Source organism: Parus major, chromosome 7, assembly GCF_001522545.3.
Source record: "Parus major isolate Abel chromosome 7, Parus_major1.1, whole genome shotgun sequence".
Lineage (NCBI taxonomy): Eukaryota > Metazoa > Chordata > Aves > Passeriformes > Paridae > Parus > Parus major.
Window position 1 is genome coordinate 21428002 of NC_031776.1, and position 12688 is coordinate 21440689.

A 12688-nucleotide genomic window follows, 5' to 3' on the forward strand; every position below is an offset into this window, starting at 1 on the left:
AGGAAATTTGAAAAAAAGAGCTCAGAGTTCACATTGCTTTAGCAGTCAAATGCAGTGATTTTATGTTAGGAGTAAAGCATTTAATGGCCTAGGACAGTATTTCTAAACCAAAGATTACTGTATTTTGAACAATAAACTAAAACATAAATTGTGGACAAGCTTTCTGAAGAAGGATTTTGATAGGTGTCATCTTGAGTCCTCACAAGGGATATTGATATGCAATTCAACATATTGGGAAATTATATGGAACAGTTTTAGCACTCTGATATAGATCTCTTAGGAATCTTCCATCTTGGGGCATCACACAATTCAGTTTACAAACAACTTTCTTTAAATACAACTAGTATGGCAGTCTCAGATGTGTGCTCTGTAATTGCTACTTGAGACATGCCAATTATGCCAGTGTACACTAAATGATGAGCTATTTTGGCATTTTACTGTTTAACACATAGATGGAGTAAACAGCAGTGATTCAGGTCATAAATAACCCAAACTAATTAAATTTAGAAAATTCTTACCTCTGTGTGTCAGGGGAAGGAGAAGAGGCTGTTTGCTTTCTAGTGAGAGAGACATGCTGAGCTTTCTAATGTGCTGTGTGTGTGAATGAATATGGAAGGGTGTGTAAAGGGGAGGTAGAAGGCCAACAGAGGCACTGGGGGCCATTTCATCAGCTGCCTCTTGCTGCAATTTCCATGTAGCCTTCAATTCCAAATGAGGATGATGAGGAAGAATTGTCTAATATTAGTCTGGAGATCTAATGCCATCTTGCATGAGCAAAGTGTTGTGTGGGAGTTAAAACAGTGTTCTCTGGTGTGAAGGGCAGCTGGATTATTTTTATATTAATTTCTGAGCTAACTTATGCAACACAATGTTTGCTCTCAGCAGACAGTGCTAGACTGTATTTTTCAGTATACTGAATCATTTTGCTTGGTACTGCATTACCTCAGAAATTACAGTAAGTTCTTACCCAGAAAAATATTTCTGTAAAATTAACTGCTATTCTTTATTAAAATATAAATTATTTATCAATATAAGACTCTTCAATATTTAGAATCCAAGTAAAAATTGAAAGTTGGCATGGAAACATACTACTTAGCAATACAGTATTATTTTTTGGGCTTATTGAGATGGGCAGACCACAATCCATTATGTTTCCAGAAATGTAGTTACCAGTATTTCAATATACATGGCATGGAGCTTAAATTGTTGCAGATGGAGTTATTAATATCATTATGCTTGAAGTGGCACAGTAATTGGAATTGAAAATTAAATTGAAGTATTCTGTATTGGGGAGGAAGGAGGTTCTTGGCCTGAGGAATTTCGCAATTTGAGTATTAGTCACATCTTCATTACTGATCCTTTCTCACTGAAACCTGCAGCTTTCTGTCTTCTACACAACAGGACATATCACACAAGCACAGTTTTGGTTGTTTTTTTTTTTTTCTTTGAGGCATGGTATAACCTGCTCCTAGATTTATTCTTATTCAGGTAAACAAATGTAATAAAGTTTTGGCTAGTGTTTGTTTCTGTAACCCCTGTGTACCCAAATGACTGCAGTGAGCCAGTTACTATCACAGTGTGAGATTAGCCAAAGCTTTAGTCAGGCTGTACCGGTATTTTTGCCACTGAGATTTTGCCTGAGGAAAGGGAGTGTTCCTGTCTTTTCTATTCCATTTTCAAATTCCTGTTTGCTCTTTTCCTGACTGAAAAACAAAAAAAACAACAAACTAACACTGGTTTGAAAGTAAGTACCAAAAGGAGGCAAGAAATACTTCCATCTTCCAGAAAATTCCTCACCTGGATTTTTTTCTAGGCTGTGTGTTTACCTGTCCTGTTCACAGGACTCTGGGAATGATGGTAGAGGCATTTAAAAGGCTTTAAATGTCCGGCAGCCGTGGTGAGCCTGCTCTGTGTGCGGTGCAGGTCAGATCCCTGCCTTGCCCTACACACTTACAGCAGGTGAGGAGGAAATATTTTTGTCCTTACCTTTAGTATTTCTTGCAGGGCACTATTTCAAAGAGCTGCTGCAGTCAGCTCTTTTTAACCAGGATAAGAATATAACCTGTTATTTGTCATGTAAAGTTAGGCATTCTACTGCAATTGAAGTATTTGGGCGGTCACCGATTTTGGAGAGAAAATGTGCTTGTTGCCAGAGCAGGGACTCTCATCAGAACCTCCTCCTCTTCCTGTGCTTTGGGAATAACACACCACAGTGTCTCAGAGAAGAACAGTTCTTCTAAATCTTCTTTTTCCTGGAACAAGATTACAGCAGAATTCCTGATTTATTTTTTTTCAGTTGTGAAAATACAATAATTTATTTTATTCAGATCATACTAGAAGGCAAATGCTGCTATGCCTTCTGAGATCCCAATTATTTTTCCACAAAGGAATTTCTGAGACACAAGGAGCTTCCTTTTTCAACATAGCAGAAATCTGCCGTTCATCTCTTTGGCCCCTTTCATTGTACTTGATAAAGTTTCTGAAACCTGCACTAAAAACATTGTCTTTTCTTCTGAAAGGTGTATGTGGTATTTGGTCTCCAAATCTTGTCTCTGATTTACAGGTTACAATGAGTACATTTTTTCATAGAAATCAACGTTGTTCCACAGAGAAACATCCTTTAATCAGATTAAAAAGTCAATAAATAAGGGAGGAGGCATGTTAACATGATTTAAGTTATTATTATATCTAAGTTGGAGTATTCCAAGAATGTGTAAAATAGAAAATAAAATGCCAATTTTGTTCTAGGTTCAGAGTCCTTCTTGGATGCAGCCTCAACCATATATAATGCAGCACCCAGTAAGTTTTTATGCTTCTCTATTTTTGTGTTTTATATAAAAACTTTACATACTTTAAGCAACAGGAAGTATGTCAATTCCTGCCCAATTTCTTTCATGGATCAAAATTAAAAGCTAAACAAAGACAGTAACCTGAACTGGGGCCTTATTTTATTAGGAAAAAAAAAGAAAGCCACCTTCAGAGTATCAATGTGATGAGGACCATTAGAGAAAACTGCCAAGAGGAAACTTAGTGGTGTTGGGTTTTTTTTATTTTATTTTATTTTAAATGGAAAGTACTTTGCAAATACCAAATGTTTTACATACTGTCTACCTTTCAGGAGCTGGAATTGGAGACCCAGTGTTCTAGAATAGGTCTACAATAGTTCAGACTGCATAATTTGTGAAAGACAGATGGATGTAATGATATGAATGACATTATGGGCATTCACTTGAGAAAACCTGCATAGCTTGTTCTGGCTTCACCACTCATGAGTAATGCTGGTCTCCCTACACTTTTGGCTGTGGCATCTGTACCAGACTGTCAGGCATTCTAATCTCTACTCTCCCATGATATTTGGTTCTTGTCTATGTCATTTGCCAATTAAGTACCATTACATCTGAGACTTACTTGGGTTTCTTGAGATGAGCATTACTAATAATAACAGGCACTTTAATACGTGCACTCCCATAGTTAACAAACAAGTCTGTTTCCAGATATAGAAAGGATATTGTCTTTACTTTAATTAACCTCTCCATGCAGATTATAGAATGTAAATCTTCTTGGCAGAACACTTTCTTCTTGGGCATGCAGAGAAGGTGATGTTGAACCAGAACACCATCTCACACACTTAATTGTTGCTGTATTTGTGGTTTTTGACGTTAAATACACATACATAGAGCAGGTTTTAACTTCCTTCTCTATTAACACAGATTTTCATAAAACAACATTGTGCAAATAATGCTGTGAAAGACAAGAGTTGATATGGTATAATGGTGTATTAGTTTCACAGGTACACAAGATGAGATTTCACAGTTGAAAATAAAGACCTAGATTCTAGACTGAAGTTCAGTTTTGGCCTGTGCAAAGACGGGTGCTGTCTTGCTCATTTGCTTTTCAGAGAAGCCTGCAGTCTACAGACAGGAAATTCTTTCAGTGTTTGATGTGCCTGTGACTCATTTCATCTACACTGATCACATGGTTGTTTTTCCAAGTATATTCTACACTTTTTTTTTCTTTTTTTCTTTTTAAGAATTAGTTATTGATTCAAAATACTTGCTTTCAATGCACTGCAATTATTTCTGTTAGTTTTGAGCCTCCATTAATTTTAATCAACATGTTCTGCAAGCATAAGCCATACAAAGTATTTGGAAATGTATTTTTGTGGAACATGATTGGTAAAATGAAATTTCTTGATAATCTTCCATTTCAGTTAACTCTGAAAACCTTATGAGTGTGCCCTCCATATTTAGCAGTCTAAAGTGTTTAAAAGTTTAGAGTATAATTTTTAGGAACTTAACAAAATGATACAGAAGCAATAGAAATGTCATCAAGAGCAGCTGGTATTTAGACAAAGAATCAGCATTTCTAAGTCACTTTTCTGAAATGTGTGTGCTAATGAAAGCAGCCACTAAGTAGGGCAGCTGTCTTGTGTGTGAACATCACGTGTGATGGGTAGGAACACAAATGTTCTCCTCCAAAGCCACCATTCCTAAAGATTAGATAAAAGTTTCTTCCTAAAGTATGAAATTCCAAAGCTTAAGCTAAGTGAATCTGTACCAGGTAACGTGCAAATTTTTGCTTTCAAGTCAGCATCTGGTTAAACTCATATTTTACAAAGCATTTTCAGCACGTCTCTCAAGTGTGTTGCACATCAGTTGAATTGTACAACAGGAAGTCAAAGACAGTCTTCCATCTTGAAAATCTACAGATGCTCAAGTAAAATATTCAGAATTCCCCAGACCTGCTTTTTCAGTCAGTGCCTGGGATTAAAGAGTTCTTGTGGTATATCCCCTCAGAAGGCCAGCCCATACTTAGAATCTCAAATCAAAAATGAAATTAAATCTGAGTGCTGCAACCATTTCTTTGTTTCTCTATTTAAACAGGGTGCTGTTCTGACTCCCTCCATGGACCACACCATGTCACTACAGCCTGCATCAATGATAAGCCCTCTGACACAGCAGATGAGTCATCTTTCATTAGGCAGCACTGGAACAGTATGTAGCAATTTGATACAAAATAGAACTTACCCAAGTAGAAAATACTGCATGTAGATCACAGTATCCGTGTGCAGAGCTTGCATGTGGGAAAAAGTAATTCTGTAAGTCATCTTATGTCCAGTAAATTATTAGAAACTGTCTCCATTTTAAAATTATATTCAGCTGCTTTTATTCAGTCTATTAGCTGATCAGAAATTGGAAATGAGTAAATAAAAATAGACTGAAACAGAGAAAGGAATCCAGTAGATAACTTCAGAGTTGCATCTAAAAGATTAAAAATAGTTTTACTCTTTATACTCCTTTCTGTGACTCTAATTTCTTAAAGCATGAGACAGAAGTTAAATCAGAAGAGATTCAGACTTGCTTCTAAACAGCAAGACCCCTTTTTTTTGACCAGATTGGGTTCTGAAAAGAAAATATGATGACTGGGGTTAGCAGAGAAGGAAAAGTCCTTTTCATAGTCTTTGAAGACTAAATTTGAATTTTCTTAAAATAGATACATGACTTTTCTGGAAAGCCTGTGGATTTCAGATGCAAAAGTTTTTCTCTCCTGTATATTGCTTTAAGGAAACAGTCAATATCCATTAAACAGTACCATGACAGGTATTTTGAATTCTTTTCTACTTATATTGGTCTTAAACTCAATGTAATGGACTCTGTCTTTCTAGTACATGCCAGCCACAACAGCTATGCAAGGAGCCTACATCCCCCAGTACACACATGTCCAGACAGCAGCAGTTCCTGTTGAGGTCAGTATATTTTATAAAAGACCCGTGATAAGAAATATGAATATGATTTAGTTTTTGTTTTCTATGTAAAATTAGTGCTCAAAGGCAAATATTGTAACTGTGAATGTACTGTGAATGCCACATGTATTAAAACTGTAAAATGTTATTATTCTCAACTAATATAGCCAGTGTTAGAACAAAGCATTTCCTGTACTTACAGCAGTACATTACTCAGAGCAATCTTCTCTATGAGCATAGCTCAGGCAAACCCTGTGTTTTATCAAGCGTAACTCCAATAGTGATAAGCCCCAGGGAATGTATTGTAGTTTTGATCTTTCAAGTAGTTTACCTGTGTACAGAATTATCTGCTAGCACACCTTGATTGTAGCTTTTTGCAAAAAATCCTGATTTGACCCTGGCATCTCAGGATGCTGTGCATGTTTGTCTAATAAATCTCTCCATTGAAGAGGAATTTTTCACTTTTGTTGGAGAGCATAACATAAGTAAACTGAATAATTTATCTACTACTTTGGCGTACCTTACACCCTTTCATAGGTCAGTACTTCTTTAACAGAGGAGCTAGACAAGGCATGCTGCAGCTCATGTATTCACAATGAGTGCCAGACAGTCTGTTCCAGAGCCTGTAAGAAAAAAACATTTCATTTCAAAGTCTGTTTATCCAGAAACTCCAGAATTTGTTTGATTCATTTTGGTGCATCTGCCCATGTGGATCAGAGAAATTCTTTTGGTAATTACCTGATTGCTCTGTCTGCCAGAGCACTCTCAGCTGAATTAATTGCCTGGTTTCTGGGGAGCCTGGTGCAAAGTCCGATCTACAATTCTCTGTGTTGCCTAGTGCCAGTCCCATCACAGTACTCATAGTGTTTGTGTGGTAAGTAGATCTCATTCTTCTCCCTCCCCTTCAGAAGGAGAGGGACAGAAATGCTCTTTTACGTCTACAGATGGAAAATATTCTAGCAATGATTTGCTTTCTCTATTTCTATAATGTCAGAAGTTTGAGGGTTTGTTTTTTTTCATTATCATCAAAGCATCTGAGGAAGTGTGAAGTTTGCATGATCATTTAATTTCTCTGTTTGCTGGAATATTAATCAAGATAAAGTTAACAATTCAGATTTGGAATACCTCACTTGAGGAATGTAATGAAGATTTTAGATTTGAAAACTGTTAATTGTATGAATCAAATGGAAATACAGATTGCAGGTAATGCTTTTTGATTTTGTGTCTCATGGCTTGCCTTTTTATTTGCAGGAAGCCAGTGGTCAGCAGCAGGTTACAGTAGAGACATCCAGTGACCATTCTCCATATACGTATCAGCAAAATAAGTAACTGTGAGGTAGGGGCTCATCCTGTATCATGAAAGATGTGAATTCAAAGATGATTTATTTCATAATTTACAGTACTCTGTATGGAACTTCTTTTTTTTTTATGTCTTATAAATAATACTGATGATAATATCTGTGGACAGTGACGCTTATTTGAACTTGGCCAGAGTTGAAAGCCAGGGAAGGAAACATGGGATCCAGAAGTGAATTAATGAATTCTGAGTAATATTGTTTTTATAATGTCTCCATACCATAACTGGATTATGTTGGATTTTAATTTGTTCGTTTTAGCAGCATGTACAGAACAATGAATTAATGCAAAAATACAAGAATCAAAATGCTAAAGGGAACTGTACTGATAGACATATCATGCTCTAGTTTTGTGGTACATGTAAGATTACAAGCAGCTTTATGGCTGACTTACAGACCACGGGCAGGGGGGAAGTCTGGTAGAAATCCTTGCTGACCTTTTCTCCTGAAGACTTCCCTTTTTCTAGGAAAAAGCAGTCTGGTCCAGAATTTTGTCAGTTTTTAATCCATGTCCTCATTTGGCTCTAATTCCAGAATTTTACTTTCCTACTCCAGGTTTCCTCTGGTTCTGCTTGCATGGCCTTTTTTACTAGCAAATCATTAGCTTTACCTGAACTTACTTCATACAAAATTGTTTTACTTTCTGTATATTTCCATCCTGAAAATGTCACTTGCACGAGCTGTTTCCTTTTCCATGATCCATGTTATAAAGTTCGAGGATTTAGTTCTTACTCAACTCGTTTTTTCTTTTCTTTTCTTTTCTTTGAGTGCTTTTTAAGCCAGGCAACTTGGCTACATAATTTTTTACATCACATTTTGTAAGACCTCACACTGAAAAATTCCATTCATCTGCAATAATGTGCTGGAGGCCATGTTAGAGAAGTTTTTCTACAGCCCTTGTGATACTTATTTGATAGTGAAGAGTCAAAATCAGTTATGTGCTATCGTTGTGTGATATCTCTCTAAAATGTATTGATCCAACAAAACACACATTTTGGCATTAGCTTTGATCTTGCAGGTCAGCTGTGCTGTTTGACAACAGTGCTCTCATCCCCATTATTGGCAAAACAGCTTCTTATACAGAAAGACAGAAACAAACCAATGGGGAAACTTGGCAAATTCAACAGATGGCAGAGCCTGCGTAGCACAGCATATGACCTGTGTTATTCCTGTAGTCGGGCCAAATGCTGGCATCTAGAGGAAGCCCACATCCTTGATTAGCTTCCAGGGCAGGCAGAAAGCAAAGCCACAGGCTCTTCTCGTTATCCATCTCCTCGTGTTAAAATCATGACTCCTGCACGTTTCCCATGCCAAGGCTGCTGCCTGGTGTTAACCGCTTTTCAAGGAATTATTTGTTTTGCCTTAAGTCTTCCCTGTGGGCATGTAAAACCTCCTTACCAACAGAGATCTGTGGTAGCCAGCGAAGCGTAATCCTGCATGTCACATCCCCATCCTGCCTCTCTCTCCCAGCTTGTCAGTGTCTTTCCCCATAGACTGAGGCCAGGCAGGAGGAGCAGCCTTAAGTCTCCTGAAAGGATGAGTTGTTGACATCTGAGACACGTTTTGTATTGATGACTCTGTGTAGAATTCTAAGCTCTGTGAGCAATTCTGTGTGCTTTCTGTAAGTCAGTTCTCCACTTACTTTATTCTTCAGAGAAGCACTGTTACCTGTATTGATATGTAGTAGGAGCAAGTGAAATCTGTGTCAGCAGAAGTTGTAGCAGTGGGCACATGGGGAAGGTTAATATTACCCAGCTGATTTCAGCCTCAAAGCATGGCATGTGGTATTTCTGTCCCTGGAACATGCTGGCACTTGTCTTGTCTCAGACAGGTGAAGGGGAGGGAATTGACAGTTATTTTGTGCCCTAAATACAGGGAACACTGCAGGCTCTTGATTGTTGTGGCTTTGTCACCATCGTCAAACTGAAACTTCTTTCTAAATGTGCATGCAGCACTTTTGGGAATGTCCTGTTTAAAGTCAGTGTCCAAATTCCCATAATTCAAGGGGTAAATTACAACTAGGACATTTGCATGAGTGGATGCAGTCAGTCAGAAATACACAGTGTCCTTCCTCTGGCAGCTACATTTAATAACTTTACAGCTTCTTTTCAAAAAGTTGCTCCTATGTGAAAAATAGTCAAAGGGACTTGAAAAATAAACCAAACCTGTTTTATATGCACCTACAAATGTACAAGCCTTAAAATACCAAACTTTGCCTTTCTTTGAAAAATTAAAAAATTGTGTAAACTTTTGTCATTAGCTGGGTATTTTTTTAAACCCATGTGGCAATATAAGCCAGTACATTAAAAAGTCTGCCTTCAAATTTGATGAGCCCTGACCTGCTGTTCAGTGTTACCATCAGGGAAGCACAGTAGCTGTGTCTGTCTTAGCTGTCGTACGTAGCCTCCTTGAGGTTGCACCAAAAGAAAGATATTGTTCCTTTTCCAGAGATCAAAAGCCACAGGAGTAGCACACTCAACCACTTTTGGTCGATTAAAAGGAACAACAACAACAACAAAACAACAAAGAAGGGAAGAGCTTTGAGTGCAGCCTCTCAGTTCCCCCGTGGGAGCTCTGTGTGCTGAGCAGGCGTTGGAGAGAGAGGGGGAAATGCAGCGCAGGCTCTGTCAAGGTGGAGAGCCTTATCCTGGAAAGGGCCAGGACCTGCAGTGCCGCCTGTGTTACTTGTCAGGTTTATACTCAGATTCATTTAGTCTTCTCACAGCTGTCTAATATAGGAAATCAGTTAGTTTTGTGGACACCTATGTTAGAAAAAAAGTGTATGATTGTAACTCCTCTCTAGCTCTGACCTTTCTGTGTTACAGATGTCCAGTGTTGACCTGGCCTGGAGAAGGGTGCAAAGGCTGAAACAATCATGGATTTTACTGATCAATTGTGCTTTAGGAATTATTGACAGTTTTGCACAGGTTCTTGAAAATGTTATTTATAATGAAATCAACTAAAACTATTTTTGCTATAAGTTCTATAAGGTGCATAAGAAAAACCTTAAATTCATCTAGTAGCTGTTCCCATGAACAGGTTTATTTTAGTAAAAAAAAAAAGTTTTTATCAAGTGTTATGACGCAAAAAAAAAAACCTTCAAATTTCTGGGTATGCACAGATGACCACGAAGACTTATTCACGTGCATGACAGAATTTGTGTTTTGGTTTATTTTTATTTTGTTTGTTTCTTTTATCTTTTTTTTGTATGAAATGGATTTTTCTGAAGTTTAAAATAGTAAAACATCTAAGACGATGTTCTGTGCTTGCAGTGTGTGAGTGTTGCTTTAGTGCAGTGTTGCAGTTATAGTGTCTGGTCTCTTAGCTTTCTGTTTTTCTTTTAATGTAGTGTGAAGTGTCTTATCCTTTTCTATGAATTCCAATTTGCCTTAAATCTTTCAATGCTGTAGCTGTTTCAGTAAGTAGTCCAAACTAATGGTGTAGAATGCTTTGACCAAATGAGCTGGTCTATTATGCCTTGTAAAACAGCAGCATAGGGCTTTTAAAGGTAGTCAATAAAAATTGCTGAAAATTTGGCTTTTTTAATGTGTAGTAAGTGTTTTTAATGATTTTTTTCACATAATATGTAAGGTAGTGAAATGAAAGAGGGGAAAAAATGTTTTGTGTGAAACACATTTTCTGACTGGGGAAATTTTAATAGTATAAATTGTTTGTAAGGCCATATGCCAATAGTTCCCTCTGGTAGTTTGAATGATTTAGGAACTCTGCTGTATGATGCAATGTAAAATCTTTTTTTGCCTTTTTTCAGAAACTAACTTGATGTTCTAGTTTTAGCATAGGTAGAGTAGGGAGTTTGGGGTGGAGATATCACCGAATGTTTTTGTCCTTCCTTTATACTAATGATAGTGCTTTAGGATGAGGATTGTGCTGAGACTTAGCAAACAGAAAAATTGCTATTACAGCAAAATGGCAAAAGCTAAAGGACTCGTTTTCAAACATGTGCTGAGATTTAAGTAGAAGCATAATTGATTGGGTACTAGCTCTCTATAGTAGGTAAATAAAAATAAAAAGACTTGGCACTTTTAAAAGGTAACTTTACCAAAGAACAAAGAGCCAGTAACCAATAATTCTGATTTGTCTCAGCATTGCGTCTTCTGTACTCTTTATTTTTGCCGGACCAGTTTGCGGTTAAGAGAATGTGCCTTTTTTGTACATTTGCATTTAGGTTTTATAATTTTAATTGATGTATGGACACAAAAGCATGAAGGAAGACTTGGATCCAAGCAGTGCCACACTTTACATCATCACTACAAGTGTTAAGTGTAAAGAAAACCAATTTTGAAACTATGAAATTCCTGATTCATAAATACACAGTTATTTGTACTTCACATATTAGAGAATTCACTGCTACTAAAGCTTTTTATTACAATTGCATATGTTTTAAATTGAATGATAAATTAAGTTGTCTTCCAAAACTGTGTACTTCTCTGGTCAGCTGTATATGATCAGTTATCTACCTCAAAGTTTATTTCCTTTTGTATTGGGACAGGTTGCTGGCCCTCCCTGTTTCCACAGACCAAATCATCCTAGCTCGGGAGCTAGGGCTAAGCAGTTGTTTCTTTCAAGTATTTTTTAGTTTTTAAATTTTGTGTGAGTATTGGAGTATAGATGTCGGTGACATTTCATAGTTTCAAAAGTAAATTGCTGCTCTGAGAAGTGTAGATTCTAGTGAAATGCATAGTCATAAGAGATGTGTTTTTGTTTTTTCTTTTTTTAAAAAGTTGTGGTATTATTGGTTCTATGCTCCCTGGAATATTACTGCTTTGTAAAAGTCCAGACTTCCTGCAGCACCTTGCCTGTATTTGGTAACTTTCCAAACCTGGATCTCTCACTACTTGCTATTTTTGCATTAATTAAAAACTGCAGTATGATAGCTGTGTTAGAGGGAGGGAAGAGTTGCTGCCAGAAATGTCTGAACTAAGTGCCATACTCATTGTCTGGGTAAGATTTGGGAAATTTAACCTCTGTACATAAAGAAATAATCAGTTACTTAAACATCACATAGTAGACAGCCATTAAATTATAAAAAATTAATTTATGAAGAAAGACCTTTTGTACAGATTGAAAAAAAAAAAAAGATTTTCATAGAGATATCTATATGATCAAGAGAGTTAATTTTTTATTTTTGTTTTACTAGTGCCACAAACTTGCCAGTGGTAACTTATTTGTCCGGTTCAAGATAACTCTGTAGTTTTGTTTCCTAGGACTTGTTGTTAAACGCCAAAAGACATTTTTGAACTGTAAATTTGATTAGATTGTTAGCTTTTTCTGTTTTATTTCTTTGAAAACTTTTGAATAAAAAAGATCCAAAAAAACGAAAATGCATCGTCTTTTTCCTTCAGACCTTCCTTTATTGGGGGAAAACCCAAACAGGTTATGGTAAAACTTCTGCATTTATTTTGAAATTATTGGAATTCCTTACTGCTTAGCAGCCTTGGGGTTTTTTTCCTCCTCTATCTTCCTTCAAAACCAAGTTTTAACTCTTTCACACCACACTGCAAAGTCCCTAATTCTTTCAAACAAAACAGGAAAATACATATGAAAAATATATGATGAGATGTCAGATTTG

General features: G+C 36.8%; 1 protein-coding gene across 3 annotated transcripts in view; it reads left to right on the forward strand.

Annotated features, from left to right (window-relative positions):
* RBMS1 (RNA binding motif single stranded interacting protein 1) overlaps positions 1-12440 on the forward strand; it is a 141559-nt gene extending 129119 nt beyond the window's left edge. For all 3 annotated transcript variants that reach the window (XM_015634579.3, XM_015634580.3, XM_015634581.3), the window contains exons 10-14: positions 2749-2799; positions 4884-4994; positions 5666-5746; positions 6995-7079; positions 9924-12440. In XM_015634579.3, coding sequence (XP_015490065.1) covers positions 2749-2799; positions 4884-4994; positions 5666-5746; positions 6995-7072 — 321 coding nt within the window. In that variant the 3' untranslated portion in view covers positions 7073-7079; positions 9924-12440. The remainder of the gene's footprint in view (positions 1-2748; positions 2800-4883; positions 4995-5665; positions 5747-6994; positions 7080-9923) is intronic.
* The last annotated feature ends 248 nt before the right edge of the window (positions 12441-12688 follow it).